Source organism: Myotis brandtii, unplaced genomic scaffold (genome assembly GCF_000412655.1).
Source record: "Myotis brandtii unplaced genomic scaffold, ASM41265v1 scaffold395, whole genome shotgun sequence".
Taxonomy (NCBI): domain Eukaryota; kingdom Metazoa; phylum Chordata; class Mammalia; order Chiroptera; family Vespertilionidae; genus Myotis; species Myotis brandtii.
Window position 1 is genome coordinate 194,046 of NW_005365155.1, and position 19,909 is coordinate 213,954.

General features: G+C 40.7%; 1 protein-coding gene across 4 annotated transcripts in view; it reads right to left on the reverse strand.

Moving 5' to 3' along the window:
* The window catches only part of RGS17 (regulator of G-protein signaling 17), a 175,159-nt gene that overhangs the window by 18,325 nt on the left and 136,925 nt on the right, over positions 1-19,909 (reverse strand). For 3 of the 4 annotated variants that reach the window (XM_014545042.1, XM_014545043.1, XM_005872867.2), the window contains 2 exons: positions 19,417-19,560; positions 1,361-1,450 (listed from right to left, as the gene is read on the reverse strand). In XM_014545042.1, coding sequence (XP_014400528.1) covers positions 1,361-1,450; positions 19,417-19,560 — 234 coding nt within the window. The remainder of the gene's footprint in view (positions 1-1,360; positions 1,451-19,416; positions 19,561-19,909) is intronic. The other variant, XM_005872868.2, reaches the window with a different exon arrangement.

Below are 19,909 nucleotides of genomic sequence, written 5' to 3' on the forward strand. Positions count from 1 at the left end.
ACCTCCCTTCCCCATGCACGAATTTCATGCACCAGGCCTCTAGTAATTACATACTCACAACTGTAAACCTACTTTTGCCCACCTTGTATTATAAATGCATTGTTACCCATGAATGGAGATATCACAGTGACAGAGCCCAGGGCCCTTACAATGACAATGAGGACTTTTTAGAGATCTACATTCAGGTTTTCAGTGACTACTTCCCTGCAGAAACCACCAGTTATTTCTCCCTTTGCTTATACATCTAAGAAGTGAAAGAATGAACTGGAGATTCTTATGGTTAAACTAGAGGCCTGGTGCACGAAATTTGTGCACTCGGAGGGGTCCCTTAGCCCAGCCTGTGCCCTCTTGCAGTCCGGGAGCCCTCGGGGGATGTCTGAAAGCCCATGGGGAGCGGGCCTAAGCCAGCAGTCAGACATCCTTAGCGCTGCTGTGGAGGCAGGAGAGGCTCCCGCCACCACCACTGTGCTCGCCAGCCGTAAGCCCGGCTTCTGGCTGAGCAGCACTCCCCCTATGGGAGCGCACTTATCACCAGGGGAAGCTCCTGCATTGAGCATCTGCCCCCTGGTGGTCAGTGCAGGTCATAGCGACCAGTCATTCCTCTGTTCAGTCGATTTGCATATTAGCCTTTTATTATATAGGATTGATCTTGCTTTCTCATTCATTGGTCTATTTAATAAGTTTCCAACTTAGTCAAAGAAGGTATACATACCTTTTTGAGCAAGTATTTTAAACAGATTTTTGCTATTCAAAACTGTCTGAATTTCCTCATTCATTTAAAAAAATTCAAAAGAAGAAAAATTACTATGAAGCAGCAACATTAAAACCTCCTCATAAGTAGAAAAAGAAAGCACTATAATTCCACAAATATTCGACTCGTGTTTTGATTTAATTCTATAGATTCAGTTCTGCATTCAACTTCTCATTTTGGATAAAATACTTGGATAGAGTCTGTTCTGAAGGACATGGGACTGGATGCCAGCTGGGTGCCCTTCCTGACAGACTTAGATAATTCCATATCTTTTGTGTGTGTGTTTTACATTGTTCCCACATAAAGAGAACAACTTCAGGAAAAATTATCAGAAAAGATAAGTCAGGAAATAGGGCAATTTGGGGAGCTAACTCATGGAACAATCATTATTTTTGAAAGAGAAGTTGGGCAATATTTTAGCTGATAGCTTAACATAGCTAATAGAAAAGTAAATGAAAAGCAATTGCAATCACAAAGATCTCCCAGCTTGTAAATTTATTTCACCAAACCATTTTGAGGAGTAACAGGAAGCAAGAGCTGATACTTAAGTACTGAGTCAAGGTAATCAGTATTTGAATACAAGACACAATTATAATGTGAGTCACTCACCCTTCCTCTAGGACCTGGATACTCTCCATTTTGGTGGTAAGCGTGGGTCTTTCTGCAGTTTCTGCTCTCTCTTCGTTCCTAACAGTGAGGCTGTAATGTAGCATAACACTTTATTTTGTCTAGGGAAAACCAATTATTGAAAGAAAAGAAAAAATTTGCAAGAAAACATTCCACGGAAGAATTTTACTTTCAACGATGTGAGAATATTTAGTGTACAAAAAGAGCAATGCCATTTTTAAATGATGGGTGAGCCCCTTTCAACTAAGGGAAAGAGAATAATTATTTAATCAAATTACAAAATAAATCAGAACTCAAAAATGGATACCATTATACATTCTGACTTCATCCTTACATAATTTAAATTGCTTAAAATCCCTGAGATACCTACATGATTATATGCTTTGATAGATTTTCCCCCATGGATACCATCCTTCCTCCATCCACTCAAGTTGGAACTACTGGATTTATATTTGACTCTGTTTTTGCCCTTTCACTCTAGTTAATCAATTTCTGATGTCTCCAGAGGTGCTGAATAGGAGAGCATTGGATGAGAGGAATCTGTGTCTCTGGACATAAATTTAGGAATTCTATAGGATTACAGGAGCCCGGGCAAACCCATGCACAGTAGTTCACAACAAGACTAAGAATGGTCTGATTCAGGCTCACTGTAACTGAGTAGCACCTTAAGGTGGAAGATCCAAGGTTCTAGATGCAGACTAGACGTAATGAGGGAGATTTGGGGCAGATACTAAGAAGCAGGTGGGAAGGATGACTTGGAAAAGTTAAGCTACTGGCTTAGCAAACTGATCCCTTTATGTAGAAGCTGAGGAGCTTCACGGGAGCCTGACAGATGGCAAAAGAAGTTCAGATAGCATCTTTTTCTTTTATTCATTCGTTCATTTTTCCAACAAGAAGATATGGGAACTATGATTTTCTAGTACCTGTTATATGCCAGGCACTGTCTTTTTATCTTTTATTATCCCCATTTTATAGATGAGCGGGGAGCCTGTCAGATGGCAAAAGAAGTTCAGATAGCATCTCTTTCTTTTATTCATTCGTTCATTTTTTCAACAAGAAGATATGGGGACTATGATTTTTCTAGTGCCTATTATATGCCAGGCACTATCTTTTTATCTTTTATTATCCCCATTTTATAGATGAGCAGTGAATCACAGAGCTGTGTGTTACATGGGCCCAAAGTCAGACACTAACTATGGGTATGGTTGGAGTTTGAACCTGATTCTGGCAAATGACCTTGCTGATTTTATTGAGTAACTATTATGAACCATGCTCCCTGACAGGCACTGACACAACGAACTACTCACTATGTGAATGAAGAAAAGGGTCACTCAGTATGGTTGTGGTGGAAAGAAGGAGTTTAGTGGGAGAAAGCTTCCAGCAAGTAGTTACTCTTAATCTGCAAAGTTTGGCGTTTGGCAAGGGAAGCAGAGACAATGTCTCGTGAATTCCTCCTTTCATCATCAGGTGCAGGGGTGAGGGTGGAGAGAATGGAGCAACGGGAAGAATTTAAGCAAGAGAGGCCACTCTACAACGGAAGTGAGACCAGCCAAGGACATTTAGTTGAGGAAGTTGACTACCTGGAGAAAAGTGAACCCAATAAGAATTGGAAAGGATTCTTTAGTCAGAAAAAGGACACATCAATGAAAAAACAAAACAAAACAAAAAGGGAATAAACCCAAGTTCTCTTCACACAATTTCCAGGGAGAGTGGCAGATTTATTGGTGCAGGACCATGGTGAGAAACAAGTAAACCTCCACAAAAGTGGTGTGGCCCCAAGAGTTTTGGGAAGCAGTAATGACAGCTGCTTGTTGCTCAGACACCCAGCAAGCTGAGTTGTGTCCTGCGGGAAGGCAGCCATTCCAGAGCCTACGGGTAGGAAGCCATGGGGATACAGCGAAGCAGGATTCAGGGAAGGCAGCAGTCTCTCTCTGTGCCAGGGGGTGGGGGCTGCGAATGTGTTTGCAGACTGAGGTAGCCTAGGAGACCTCAGTCCTCCCTCCGTGGTGCTGCACACAGGTCAGGGCTGTGTTTAGGAGAGAGTCACTGACTTCTCAAAGTGTCTTTGACAGGAGTGCTTCTCTGTAACTTCATGTATTTCCAATACTTATGAAAAAATGGGTGGGAGGAGGTTGACATTATTCTGTGAAACTTCCTGGGAGAAATTAATGATGCCAAATGTGTAAAATATGAAAATTTTTGATACATTCTAGAACAGTGGTTCTCAACCTTCCTAATGCCGCGACCCTTTAATACAGTTCCTCATGTTGTGGTGACCCCCGACCATAAAATTATTTTCGTTGCTACTTCATAACTGTAATTTTGCTGCTGTTATGAATCGTAATATAAATATCTGATATGCAGGATGTATTTTCATTGTTACAAATGGAACATAATTAAAGCATAGTGATTAATCACAAAAACAATATGTAGTTATATGTGTTTTCCGATGGTCTTAGGCGACCCCTGTGAAAGGGTCATTTGACCCCCAAAGGGGTCACAACCCACAGGTTGAGAACCGCTGTTCTAGAAAGATCATATTTAAATAGGAAATGCTCATTCTGCCAAGCTTTACTGAGCTTATATGTGTGTGTGTGCACACACATCGTGAGGCACTATAAAAAGTAAAAGCTTGCTTCTGTTGATTAAATAATACATTTAAAAAATGCTCATTCTGCCAAGCTTTACTGAGCTATTATGTGTGTGTGTGTGTGTGCACACATCGTGAGGCACTATAAAAAGTATAGGGGAAAAAAGCTTGCTTCTGTTGATTAAATAATACATTTAAAATTATTTTTGTTACATTTTCACACAAGTGCAGTGTGACACACAAATGCAAGAATTCTCCATTTTATACAACATCTTAAAATAATTTTTTCTCTCTATGGTATCTGCTGTGGAATATTAAATCTGGAATCCACACGCATGATTGACAAGTTTCTGAACATGAATTCTGGCTCTCCTATCTGTTTCTGTGATATTTACAAACATCCCAAATGCCACCATATTAGAGTGATCATTATGAAATATTGGGTTGTGTTTATATCTTTCATCTCTTACAGATGGTAAAATATGGACTCACATATGTATTAAAGTGACTTAAAATAGACATTTAATAAGTGCTTAACTGTCCACTGTTTGCTCCATTTCTTGATATAATATTGGACACAAAATAGTCCTGTAGAGAGAAACTGACAAGTGTCCTGTTAATCAACCTGCCAATTCTTGAAAAATCAGTTTCAAAGCTTTATTAGTCAAGAACCACTGGTAATGCCATTTTAAGATAAAAAGAAATGGAGAAAATGATAGGAGAGTTGCTACTAGACTGCCATTTATGTCTTGGGAATGACTAATGTCTGTCCCCAATTTCACTTAGTCTTGCTCTAAGTAATACAGTGGGTTTTGTTAAGATAAATTTGCTTTAGATCAACATATACATGTTGTATGTGCTTGAGAAAAGCTCTAAAAGAAAAACATCAAGTTTAACAATAATGAGGAGTCATGTGGAGACTTTTTACTTTTATAGTGTTTGTAACATTTTAAACGAACCTTTCTACGTTTTAAACAACTAAAGCTCTAAATAGAACAGGATGCATATACAATGCTCACAGTGGGAGTCTTGATCAAGCTGAAATATTTAAGGAAGAGGATGCCAATAACCTAGGCTAAATTTGCACCAATAAGCACTTACAATCCCATTAGACATTTTGGAGGATGGTGACTCTGAGACGGGAGAAATACAGTTGGTATGTTTCTGAAAATCATGAAATAATGCCTTCTTTGTGCATGGAAGGACTTTTTGGTTTGTTTTCAGGGAGTTTGGAGAGTGGGGTGAGGAAAACATCGCTGGCTGACCATTATAGCATTTACCTACTGATTTGTCATCATGGATACGTGCGGGGCCTATTTTGGAAGACAGTTCACTTTTGTAAGAGAAAACACCTGGTTCTTAGAGAGAACCGTTGAAATGGGCAAATAAGTGAAGACAGTGCAGTAGCCATGGTAACTCTGGGATAGAGGCTGAGCACAAAGCTACATGTTTGTACAAAAACTCAACTGAGGGATCGATAAGATGCCTAAGTTTAATGCACTATGACATGAAGGTTCAAGAAGGAACCCCTGTCATTGTTAAGGCATATATTCTAGTATGCTCACATCATGATTTCAGTGTTTCCTTTTTTATTTAACAGCTTCTGCCTCAAATTTCCCAGCGCAAAAGCGGGGTCAACACCCTTCAGCTTCTGAAAGAGAATCGGTAGGTCATCCTTGAAATGTTGCATTTTCCTCAATCAAAATATCACGGTGAAATAATACCACAGCTTTGTTTAGTGGTTGACAACAATTTATAAATACGCCTGAGGCACCTGGCTTATGCCACATTGCCTGGGTTGGAAATTCAAGATCACTGAGGCCATGGCCGGGTAGATCGGTTCATTAGAGCATCATCCTGATATGCCAAGGTTGAGGGTTCAATCTCTAGTTCGGGCACATAAAAGAAGCAAGCAATGAATGCAAAAATAAGTGGAACAACATACTGATGCTTCTTTCCCTCTCTCAACTCAATAAAAAAAGATCAATAAGACAGGCTGTGAAATCGAGGAGCTCTAGCAGGTGCGTACGCATCACGGGGCACTGCACTGAGAGCTAAGATAGAGGTTTGCACAGGGTGTTTTGCAGACACAGGCGCAGTATCTACAACTTTGCATGAGAGAACTGAGAAAGGCTTCCCAGAGGAGGTAATGATTAAACTGGATTGAACAATGAACCGGCATTTGCCGGATGGCGACTTGGACAAAGGGAGTTCCAAGTAGAGGGGGGAAAATGTGTGAAGGCTGGGAGTTGCAAAAAAAAAAAGAAATGTTATAAATGTAGGACAAAATGGAGAGACCAGATGTTTCAGGGTGGAAGCAGTACAGTAGAACAGGCAGTGAGGTGTAGTTATGTCATGGGCCAAGACCACAAGGAGGAGAACTCCTTTAAGATGATTCTGGCTTTCCATGCTTTATTTTCCTCATTTCTAATGGGGACAGTGGTAGTGCCCTACAAATATAGACCAAACCTCCTTTAAGATGATTCTGGCTTTCCATGCTTTATTTCCTCATTTCTAATGGGGACAGTGGTAGTGCCCTACTGCACAAGGCTACACAATAAAGATTAAAAACTGTGACAAAAAGGCAAATTATTACACATGCTCAATTGAATGGGAGGGCCAACTGGTTGCATATTAAAATGATAATTCCAATTTTACCAAAGAACTTTTTTTCCTCCAAAGACCTTTTTACCTCATCCTGAGGAAATAAAGACTGACACCTTGCCATTATTATACAACACTTCCTCATACATTGCCTTGCTACTTCTTTCTCATAACAGTCCTGTAAGGTAGGCAGGGATTTGTTATTAATCATTCCCATTTTATTTAATAGGAAACAGTCCCCAAGGTTGATGTACATACTAGTAATGCCCACACCAACACATGTCAGTGTTAGCATTGGCATGCATGTCTTCTGACTTCTTTGTCTCATGCTTATTTTCGCTATGCAATGCTGCTTCCCTTTATAGAAAACATTAACTATGGAATGTCACCTTTTTGGTTATATACAAAAATTGGTTGCTCTGAAATGTTTGGGAAGGTTAAACCTGTCACAAACCAGTGTATTAAGGGCAAATGCCCCCTCTACCAGCATCTCCCCACAGCCATCAGTCTATAGGAGTTATTGCCAGAGGACCCAATATACAACAGATATTGGAGAGAAGTTTTGTTTGTGTGTTTTTTAAAAATATGTTTTTATTGATTCAGAGAGGAAGGGAGAGGGAGAGAGAGCTAGACACATCAATGATGAGAGAGAATTATTAATTGGCTGCCTCCTGCACATCCAACACTGGGGATCAAGCCCACAACCAGGGCATATGCCCTTGATGGGAATCAAACCCAGAACCCTTTAGTCCACAGACCAACGCTCTATCCACTGAGCCAAACCAGCTAGGGCTGTTAGAGAAGGTTTAGACGGCAAAGCCTGGAAGACAAAGAGAAGAGGTGATGCTACTTATGACTGCAGACCGGGCATTGCTACTGCAAAGAGTCTCCTCGGAAGTACAACTTGCTCCCATCAGCAGAGATCCTTTGGGGAGAAGGGAGAAGGGAAGAGAACAGCACTGATTCATGGCTTAGAAGACGCCACACAAAGCAGAAAAAAGGCACCAGCAGGGCAAGAAACATACATTTTGGTAAGACTTGTTTTTTTGAATGGAGTACTGTATGTGGGGATGAGAATGGTGGTTAGAAACTTGTCTGGAAATATAATACAACACGTGTCTAAAAAAAATATCGCCCCTGTAGATACTCCACCTACTTTTTATAACATGTATCATGTGTCATAAAACAAGTATTTCAATTGGCTTAAGCTTTTGTCATAAACTTGAACCTCTCTCAAAATTAAATAATCTGCTATTGAAAAATCTGTCCACTAGATGGCTGTGTTGCCCTTATAAATATAATGTTTTACTTAAATCAGAATAAAATTGAAAAAAACTTCTGGGAGTAATTACCCTTATTTGGGGGGAGGGGGTAATCTATTCTTTTGTGTGTGGAGTTTTGATAATTATATGTTTTAAAGCATTTGAAAAAAGTCATTCAATTTATCTGAGAGTGAAATTATCAAACTCGAAGGAGACAAATTTAATCTTCAGAGGTGTGCATAATAACATCCATTTTTCTTTTTGGTATTTAGAGAATGTTCTGGATACTCCCTGGCCCCAAATCATTTGATTTAGAAGTAATACTTCAGGTTTTTTTTAAGGGCAGGCATAATCCTATTAACATTGTAGTTATTTGTTCCAATAATAAATTATTTTGAATTCTAATGTCTCTTGCTGGGTAACATGGATCTTAGGTCATACATTCTTGGAGCAAATTAATTTGAAAAGGTTAACTACCAACAGGCAGAAAGTATTTGTTTTATTTAAAATGTTTTTGAAAAGCAATTTCAGTTCCAGTTTGGGTTGTATGTAAACAGTTTTATATTTGTTTGTTTTACTTTTTTATTGAATGCATTGGGGTGACATTGGTTAATAAAATTATATAGGTTTCACGTGCATATATTATCTGTATATTGTATTGTGTGTTCATAACCCCAAGTCAAGGCTCCTTCCATCACCATTGATCCCCCTTTCCCTTTGATGATCACCATACTGTTGTCCCTTCACCCTTTTCACCCACCACCACCCAGTCCCCTCTCAGCTGTCAGTCTGTTCTCTGTATCTATAAATCTATTTCTATTTTGATTATTTTGTTCATAAGATTCCACATATGAGTGAACTCATACGGTATTTCTTTCTCTGGCTGGCTCTCTAGGTTGTATATAAATGTTTTTTTTTTAAAAATATATATATATTTTTTATTGATTTCAGAGAGGAAGGGAGAAGAGAGAAACATCAATGATGAGAGAGAATCATTGATTGGTTGCCTCGGCTCACCCCCCCACCCCCCATTTCCCCTACTCCACACTGGGGATCAAGCCTGAAACCAAGCATGTGCCCTAAGCAGGAATCAAACCTGACCTTTTGGTTCATAAGTTCACAGTTAACCACTGAACCACAGGGGCAGGGCTGTATGTAAATGTTAATCTTTGTTTTTTTATGCATAGAAACGAAGAAGAATTCTCTTCATTTTCTCAGACTCGTTGCTACCAATTTCCTTTTATACGTGCTTCTGTTTGAAAAGATGGGTTTCAAAAATTCCCTTTTTCTATTGATAAAAATTTTTTACTTTAAACCCCAAGCTCTGTATTTCAGGTTCATCGACACATTGATTTGATGCCAACTGCATTTAAGGTGGTTTTTTTCCCCTTAAAATTAAGAGAATTATAGGACTGATATTTTGATGCACTTTATATAACATACACCAATCATCAGAATCTATTTCAGTTCTCAGGTTGATTGAAATCCTATTTTGAGCTCTTCCTTCAACCCACTGTAATTTTCCCTGTAAGTCATAATTAAGTTAGAGGATGCTTTTGTGGGAAAGCAAATATCTTGGATGTGAAAAGGCCAGAGGGACTTCTATTTAGTTAGTAGACACTGTTATTTAATGGCATGTGCTCATCCAAGTCTTTAAAGGCATCCGTGAAGTTGGAGCTCAAGCTTCTGGTTTTAGTTAACATGTGTCCCTAGCATAAGATCCAGAATGAAAACGTTAGGACTGTAGTGGCTGATACTCAGGAAAAAATCTGACAGGCGCAAGGGTCACTTCTCCATCCAGCCATTCGTTCCTCTCCTGGTATTTTCTAGTTACCGTGAGTGTGAATATGCGTGGGCTTGAGGACAATGTTCCTGGGAAAGGCCCCAGTATCTAATGACCTTACAATGCTCTGGGGATCCTGGGGCTGTGTGGTGCCTGCCCTGAGGATGCCGAGTGATACTTGTGCTTGTTGACCTGAGAGTTGGGGACAAAGGGCCAGGGGTACAGAATGCAGAAACAGGTTCTGTTACATTCACTGGCAACATCCTATATAATAAAAGGCTAATATGCAAATCAACCAGACGGTGGAACGACCAGTTGCTATGATGTGCACTGACCACCAGGGGTCAGACACTCAACACAGGAGCTGCCCCCTGGTGCTCAGTCAGAAGCTGGGCTCATGGCTGGCGAGGGCAGCGGAGGTGGCAGGAGCCTCTCCCACCACCACGGCAGCGCTAAGGATGTCCAACTGACGGCTTAGGCCCGACATCCCCCGAGGGCTCCTGGAATGTGAGAGGGTACAGACTGGGTTGAAGGACCCTCCCCCCTGAGTGCATGAATTTCATTCACCGGGCCTCTAGTATAAATAGAATATGCTAAGCATACAGTGGTCAAATCCTACAAAGTCTGCTAAGTTCCTTTCGGCCTAAGACTTTTGAGGAGGTTAGAAATAATACATATCAATTATGGCTTTTTTGGAGCCCTGACAATGTACTGAACCCCAAACTAACTGATGTATATACATTATTAATCCCATTTTACAGGTAAAGAAATTGAGGCTGAGAGAGGTTGAGGTTTCACAGTGTATTTCATGAAACAAGGATGCATCTGTGTAATGCCAGTGTCATCCTTCTTCCCTACCCCATGCTGCCTCTGGAAATAGGCTTTATATGAGGAAGATGTGTTAGAATTTGTGTGTCATCTTCATAAAATGGCAAGACTACATCTATTTAGAATAGATCACATGGAGTTATTATTCCATTATTAGAAAGTGGGTTGATTAAAATGGTTCTATACTTTTATATAATCTACTAGAGGCCCAGTGCATAAAATTCATGCATGGATAGGGTTCCTAGGCCTAGCCAGTGATCAGGGCCAATCTGTAGGGTGACCGGCAGGGTGATTGGGGGGCCCCCCCGACACTCACCTTGGAGGCAACCAGTTGGGCAATCGGGGGCCCCCGATGGCACCCGCCTTGGCTGGCCTGGGACCTGTGGGCTGAGGGCAGCTCCTGTGTTGAGCATCTGCCCCCTGGTGGTCAGTGAGTGTCATAGGGACTGGGCGTTCCACCGGTTGTTCTGCAGTTCAGTCGATTTGCATATTAGGCTTTTCTTAAAAAGGCTATTGCTTTATACAAAAATCAGCAATGGCAGAAACTTGCTCTCTACTTGGGAACTCATGTTCCTGGACATGAGATGTACTTTAATATATAGTAGTATATGGATAGCTTAAACATAAATATGGATTTTACAGCACCAGATCTTATAATATTTATCAAACCCAATGAAGCGTAATTATTAAAAAATCAACTCCATATTCAAGAGAAGTGGATTTTATTGTCGTTTTGACAAGAAAACAAATAACTCTTAAGGGACGTCCTAAAATAGCAGGCATTTTAATGGGTCTACCAGGCTTATACCGTGAAAGAGTATAAGCTAGGCCTAAAACAAATAATGAAGAGTTTTAGGAGAGGGACACAAGTAAAATACTGGTACTCACTTTAATCAGATAGTACAACCATGACATCTTATAGATAGGGTAGGGGTAGTAGCACTATGTCATAACCTCATCTTTTGTATCATTATTCATTCAGAGAGGCTGTGGGGACACTCTTAAATGCTGTCCAGATAGCTAGTAAATTTGGCCTGGATTTGGAAGGGCTGAACTTCATATTGTTTTTAAAATGGAATAGTTTGCTTCAATTAAGTCAAGAAGGGAATGCCAGCTTCCCCCAAGTTGAACTTTCACCCCAAAAGGTCAGGATGTCCCCGGACCTTTGATGGGGGGACACTCATTTTCTCTGTCGGCAGCTTTTCTCTCTAGGCCAGGGGTGGGCAAACTTTTTGACTCGAGGGCCACAATGGGTTCTTAAACTGGACTGGAGGGCCGGAACAAAAGCATGGATGGAGTGTTTGTGTGAACTAATATAAATTCAAAGTAAACATCATTACATAAAAGGTTACGGTCTTTTTTTTTTTTTAGTTTTATTCATTTCAAATGGGCTGGATCCGGCCCACGGGCCGTAGTTTGCCCACGGCTGCTCTAGACTCTTCCTCCTATACACATTAAGGAGCAGCTTGATTCTCCCTGAGTTCACTGCTAACTTCCCGTTTGGCCAGATGTTGTCAGTTCTCATCCCATTAGGCCTTCCCATCTTTGTGAGACTGGACTCCGATGCTGTGCTTGCACTGCTCTGACTGCCTCTCCTCTGAGTTCCGTGTTGGCAGCGCTTCCACCGTTCTCTCTTTAAATGCTGCTATTTCCTGAGGGTTCAGTCCAGCTCTCCATGCTGGGCCATCTCTCTCCTCCCCTGATTACTGCATACCGATGGCTCCAGATGGTTACATCTAATCGAAACTTGCCTGGTGAGCTTCAAATTTATTTCCACAACTAACTCTTGGGTACCTCCAACAGAGCAAGTCCAACTCATCCCCTTAGGCTAAACAATCTCCTATTCCATCCAGCATTTTCCCATTTGATGGAATCACTGTCAACTGGCCACTTGAGCAAGCAATGTGGAGTTATGCTTCCCTCCTCCTTCTCACCTACTGCAAATTCTTGATGGCACACCCTAAGCTTTTCTTGAATCTGTTATCTCTCCACTCCCATTTATATGAAAATATTATGCCATATGTATACTGTAATATTTATAAAACCTATAACACCCAAGTATAATATTTTAATCTATTATTTTGTTTTCTTCACATCTATTTTTTTCTATTGATGATCTAAACACTGCAATATGACACTTAGAAAAAAACAAGCATTTACAGCAAACACAGTCAAGAGTACCAGTTGCCTTAATGGAAACGGTCAAGGAGTTCTTCTAGTTCTGGCAGTTTCCCAATAGGTAGCACTCCGGTCATATGTAACACAGACTTGGCAGAGGCAGCTTGAATACTATGCTTTTCTAGAGAATGACCTGGGGAGTAATACCCAACATTCATGTCAACCTTCCATTACTTACTGAGAATCTGTTACCTATCTCTGTAGAGCAGGGAGAAGCTGATGAAATCTAAGGAAATACAACAGTACCGGGCAATAATAAATTGTAATGAGTGAATTGACAAATTCATGACATATAGAAGGCCTATAGTCCTAATGTCCACTTTTTGGTTCTGTGTACATGGCCTGGGAAACCTGGGTTCATGTTGGTAGATGTCATTGTGTGAGTTATAGAAACTATTAAGGAAACTTATCTATGCAATGGTGAAATGGCGTTTCAAAATAACTTTGATTGTGTAAGTTACAGAAGCTATTGAGGAGATCTGGCTGGGTTAGCGCAGTTGGTTAGAGTGTCATCCTGATATGCCAAGGTTGCAGATTCAATCCCCAGTAGGGCACATACAAGAACCAACCAACGAATGCATGAATGGAGAGAGGGACAACCAAAAGCACGTTTATGAAGAGTTTAACATTTACTGAATCGGGCCTATCCATGGTCTGGGAACTCTGGGAACCAATGTGGAACAACAAATCTGTGTGTGTGTGTGTGTGTGTGTGTGTGTGTGTGTGTGTCTCCCTTGCTCTCTCTAATAATCAATAAATAAAAATTTAAAAAGAAGCTATTAAAAAAATTTATCTACCATGGCTGGCCTGGGTCAGTGGTTGAGTGTCGACCTCTGAACCAGTAGGTCACTGTTCAAGTCTCGACCAAGGCATATGCCCAGGTTGTGGCCTTGATCCTCAGTGTGGGGTGTGCAGGAGGCAGCCAATCAATGTGTCTCTCTCATCATTGATGTTTCTATCTCTCCCTTCCTCTCCCTTCCTCTCTAAAATCAATAAAAAATATACTTAAGAAAAGAAAATTTATCTATGCCATGCAAGATAGAGTTTCAATACTGTAGAATTTTTTGTAAATGGCATTTCCGATGGTCTGATTACAAGTGCTGTGAAGTCCTATGCAGCTAACTTATGTTCTTACTAGAGGCCCGATGCACAAAATTCGTGCAAGAGTAGGCCTTCCTTCCCCTGGCTGCCGGCACCGGCTTCCCTCAGGCACCTGGGACCCGGGCTTCCCTAGCAGCCCTGGCTTTGTCCAGAAGGTCATCCAGAAGGACATCAGGTCTAATTAGCATATTATGCTTTTATTATTACAGATCTGCGATGGATCGGGTCTCTGAGGAGGACAGGTATGGGAAGACACTCTGTTAACTAGTGCTTTGGATGAAATGACTCATCTTGCCTGTGTGAGCAGATTTATTTCCAGAGGGTGGTTTCTTTACCATGGAGCAGACGTGGACTTGTTTTTCCTTTCAAAAAATATCCTTTGGCTTTTAAAGCACGCATCGTAGTGTTTCTATTGGCAGAGAGCTGAAATGTGACAGCGTCAGAGGATAAAATAGGACGTTATTTTTGCAGATTTGAATTATAGAGGCTGCGGTGATTGTTATAAATGGAGAGAGGGAGAACCAAAAGCATGTTTATGAAGAGTTTAACATTTACTGAGTCAGGCCTACCCATGGTCTGGGAACTCTGGGAACTAATGTGTTCAAAGGGGGATGACTTGAGCTTTCACAGGGATCATTTACTAAACTCAGCCTGTGACCAATTTCTCCTGAGAAGAATGAAGGAGATCTGATTTGGGCCAAATAGCATAGGAAGGGTACATTAGAACATGCGATGGTGAATTCGATTGGAAAAGTTGTGTTTGATGTCAGCCTTGAAGAGTTTGTAAAGGAAGAAGCTTTGGGCATAGGTCAGATCAAATCTGGAAATGAAAAGTTTGGAAGTGTCATCTTCAAGTGGACAAAACAAGGGATGGATATTCAAGGACTTGCATTTCAGTCCCACTTCTCTCACAGACGGGCGTCGGGGCAGGAAGCAAGCCTTCCGTTTCCTTCTCTGTGAAGGCAGACGCAGCATTTTTCCAGCTTTTTAACGAGGATATTTTTTCTTCCAAACAAAAGCTCATAGCTAAGTCTAATATGTAAAATAGCTACAGACAGAACAATTCTCTCAGAAACTGCAAGGGGGGAGCCTGGGACTGGGGTCAGCCATGTGGTGGGTCTCCCCACCCCAACTCCCCCAGAACTTTCTCCTCACCAGGAAGCAGCATGAGAGTCAGTGGGGAGAGAGAGTAGCTGAAATCTCTTGAATTTGAATTTTTTATGACTAAACATGGACACTGTCCTGCTTGATAGGACATCACCAGGAGCCACAAGGAATTAAAACAGGGATGGATTAGCATCTAAAGAGTTTATTTGGAAAAAAAAATAGTCTGGATTATTTTAATGTAACCTCTGATGTTAGGAGAGGACCGGGGACAATTTGGAAATGAGCTTTAAGCTCAAAATGCATTTTGAAAGCTCCACCTTTCATCTCCTTCTTGAGGCACCTTTTTTGTGAGCGCACAGCAGTTTGATTTACGAGGTGCGTTCACACATGTCCTCCATGTGCGACTGTCTGAATGACCTCACAGTTCACACTGTCCCAGCGACGGCAGTTTCATGAGGACCCCCACATCCTGCAAAGGTTCCTTTCTCATAAAGAAGGGGAAAAGCCCTTAACCACCTGAAGAGGCGGGGGTCACTTTGTTTGAATCCTGATGTAAGAGGAACATTGAGTTTTGACAATGGCGACCTGGAACCTATAGACAAGTCCTGACTAAACTATCTCTTCTCCTGGTCAGACCAAGGGAAAGCTTGGTCTCTCATATAGAATTTGCAAATGTAGAGACTTCATTTTATGGCCAAGACTCAGGCTCCCATGACCCATGTATGTAACACAGGTGAAATGGTCTACACCTCACTCCCTTGTTTTTCTCTTCCTGAAACAAGGGCTGTGAGGAGAAGAGGGAGACAGAGAGGCTGATCTGGCGAAGGAAGTGGCCCCTGGATAGGGCCAGAGACTAGATCAGCTTAATCAGTCACTGTGACCAAAATCCCAACTTTTTACAGTTTTGAAGGAAACTGGAAATATTCAGCAGTTATGCACTTGCTCTCTGTATATCCCCCGCCCAAATAAAGTGTGGTGGTAATTTTATAAAGAAAGGAATAACCTTAAACATAGGAGAAGAGTTGACAATGAACTATGAATGAGAAATGCAATTTGAGGGAAATGCTGTATTGTTTCAAACGTAACATCTGAGCCTAGGTTGAGGTATTTATATTTATTACTAGATATAGACATTTATTTTCCTAGCACTCTCTTTCCTTAAAAGGAGGAAAAGTCAGCTACATGACAACTGCTTCTATTTACAAATGACAGTTACTCATATTTTGATTTCTTACTTTTTTTTGGTCCCTAAATTACATTTTTTAGTGTTTCTGTGTGTTCTGCTCCTTTGACCTAGCCTGGAAAATTTGAAGAGCATTTCTTTCTTTCTTATTCCTTCTCACTCTAATAAGCCTTTACAAGTTTTTTTTTCCCCCTACACTCAAAGTATAAAAAAAATAATTTTTTGAAAATGCATGTGTAAAGGACATTTTCATTTGCAATGAGATAACAGCCATAGGTCAAGACAGTTTAACTTTCATTTTCTTCATCAAGTTGTTTACTGTAGAAATTACCTCTACTTATCACATACTAGAGGCCCGGTGCATGAATTTGTGCACAGGTGGGGTCCCTTGGCCTGGCCAGCAATCGGGCCGATCGGGCCTCTTGCCCATTCCCGATCGGGGCCAGCCAGCAGGGGTGGGAGGGAAGGAGCTGTGGGAGATTCTGATCGGGATGATTGAGGCTGGCCAGCGGTGGAGAGGGGCTGAGGGAGGTTCCGATTGGGGCAATTGGGGCCAGCCGGCCTTGAACGGTCGTTCCGGTCATTAGGTCATTCTGGTTGCTTAGGCTTTTATATATATAGATAGAAGACTTATAAATGTATAGATTGTGCATCTTATAGCCTACACCAGTGATGGCGAACCTATGACATGTGTGTCAGAGGTGACACATGAACTCATTTTTTTGGTTGATTTTTCTTTGTTAAATGGCATTTAAATATATAAAATAAATATCAAAAATATAAGTCTTTGTTTTACTATGGTTGCAAATATCAAAAAATTTCTATATGTGACACAGCACCAGAGTTAAGTTAGGGTTTTTCAAAATGCTGACACGCCGAGCTCAAAAGGTTCGCCATCACTGGCCTACACTCAGATGCCTACAGTTCATGGCTAACAAACACAGTTCTTGACAATGATACTCTAGAACTAATAGAACTCACCCAATGCACCATGTGTCTACATATGTGTTACCATAGAGGTATTCAGAGTTAATGCAGTTTCCAAAAGCTGCTCTACATCCAGTCTGTGCTCTGTGGCAATGTTATGCTCACAAATTCATGTTGAATATTTTGTTATTTAATGTTCACATTAAGAATTAGTAAGAGCAAGTCTTGCTAAATATCTGTTTGACAGCAAATGAATATAGTGCAATGAATCTTCAGTACTTGATCTGTTTTGGTGTTTTTGTTTCTTTTGTGTGTGTGCGTTTTTATTAATTTCAGAGAGGAAAGGAGAGAGAGAGAAACATCAATAATAAGAGAGAATTATTGATCACGCCCCCTATTGGGGATCCAGCCCGCAACCCCTGCATGTGCTCCTGACTGGAATAGAACCCAGGACCCTTCAGTTCGAAGGCCGACACTCTATCCACTGAGCCAAACCAGCTAGGGCTGTTTTGGTGTTTTAATCCTGAAGCAATTCAGAATTAAATTTGGCAGGTAAATAAAATCATATACTAATTATTGGAACATGGTCTGGTGCAAATGAGAATAGAAGTAGTATAATTCTCAGCACTGTGTAACAGTGTATTTGAGATATTTACATAGAATTTAAATAAAATAGCTGCTTTCTTTTCCAATGTATTTTTTGTATTATAACCACAAGCTGATGTTTTTAACATACATTATTTCAAACCAACTCCTCTTTAAAGAGATTTTATGTTTCCAATATGAAGTGTTCAATAGCCCAGTGAGCTAACTCGTATTAAATGCATGCTTAAATGTGTCAGGCACTGTTCTCAGCTCGAATGTGTTTTATTTCATTTAATGTTTACAGAAACCTTATGAGGTAGGGATTCTTACTACTGTCATTTGACAGATGAGGAATCTGAGGACATTAAGGAACGTGCTGAAGGTCAAGCAGATAGTGATGGATGAGGATGAGTTTTGAACCCAGGCAGTTCAAGTTCAGAGCCACCATGTTAAGTCTCATTTGCACCATGCCATAATCCACTGCATTTCATGGGTTAAGACCAGAGGTTGGTGATCTCTTTAGGAGTGATACAGAAAAAGAAAAACAAAACGTTTTTATTGAAATATTTCTCTCTTCTGGAACTCTATTTCCTCCATTTGAAACAGTCAAGGCTTAAGAATGAAATAAAAGGAATAATTTTTTACTTTCCCTAACAAAGAATCATCATCTGGGCAGCAATTTTGATATTTATAAAACCTACTTTAAATCCTCCGAATCACAATATCGGATGGTTTTCTGCAAATGAAGTGTTCTCGATGGTCAGAGCTTGTTCTACACCAAGTTTACCACTGCACCAGGACACACATTTCATCTTCTACTTTGGCCACAATGCTAGAACATCGTGTCACCACATCATAACAATAACCCGAATGGATGCTGGGAACTAGTGGAGATCATACAGGCATTTGGTCCTTTCTCTAGGGCTTGAAATTGTTCCGGGGGGTGGGGGTGGGAGTCCAGAAAGCCACCTCTAACCCAGAAGATCCCCTTGTGAGTTGGATCTTAGAGGACCTCGAAACCTATGGTTCTTTGGAAAGTTCCACTAGTCTAACATCTCCTTGAGAAAACACATCTGCACATATCTTGGGACTCCGGGTCTTACTGCTTTTCTTACTTGAAGGTCTTTTGGGAATTTGGAACTGGAGCAGGTTTTCTGAGGTGCCTGAATCATGGACATTTAGCACTAGATGGGACCTTGGGATTCAACTTGTGTCACTCTTCATCGTTTTGCCAACAAGGAAGCCAAAAGACAGGAATTACAACTTTAATGTCACAGAGCCAGTCAGTGATAAAATCGCAATGGAAAGCAGATTCTCTGGCTCTGAGTTCAGAGTTTCTAATTAACCGACTTGGCCTTCATACCCATCATAGCCCCTGGCCTTTAGAGCTGTCAGCATGAGTCTGCGACGCTTCTTTTACTGCCTTTGTCAGGGCTCTGAGGCGAGGTTGCTACCCTGACTCAGTTTTCTGACTCTGGGACTGAATGAGCAACGCCCTATGAAATAGCGTAAAACTAAAACACATATGTCCAATACTACTAGATGGTATCTCAATGTTCTTGCACCTTCTGTAACATTGGAGAACATGGTTTATTGTTAAATAAATATACAACCATAATCTTATTTTCACCCATATCTTTAAAGAAACATGGGTGAAGCAAAACATGTTATAATTTTTCATTCTTTACTATCAATTTAAGTATAGATTCTGAGGAAATGCATTTTTGCATATAGAAAGGCTAGCATTAAAGCAATGATGTTCTCCAGCAATTTTTACTTTTAAAGGAAGAAGACAGATTGAGATGTTTGTATGACCCTAAGAACTAACATGATGTTCACTCTCGTTATGACCACGCTCAGCTAGGGTATCTTACAGATAACAGGACATACCAGGAGCAGCTGCAACAACAGCACCAACAAAAGCAACACGTGTTGTTGGGCCTCTGGTTTCCAGGTGCTTGAGACACGGCAGGTGTTCCCTCATTTTGTGACTGCTGCCTCTTTCGCATTTCAGCTACGGTAGTCCCGGATTGGCTGAAAAGGGAGAGGAAACATAAGGTAGGGGGAAAAAATCAGAATAAAGATAAGGAAGTAAGGAAGCGTAATTTGATTAAAAGGTGGGGGAGGGAAGATTGTTTAAAAAAGGTGAAAACAAATAGGCCTGGGCTGTCAAATTAAAATTTCTCCCGAAAAGTTTTTAGGAGAATATCCTAAAAGCTTTTGGGGACAAACTTCTATCATACCTGCTGCATAAAATCATAGCAACAATATCGCCACAGAATCAGAATCAGTTGGGAAGGTAAATAAAAAGTTTGGAAATGTATTTTTAACTTCCTTCTTTACTCAATGATTACATCTGCTTTCCTGGATGAACTCCTTTCAA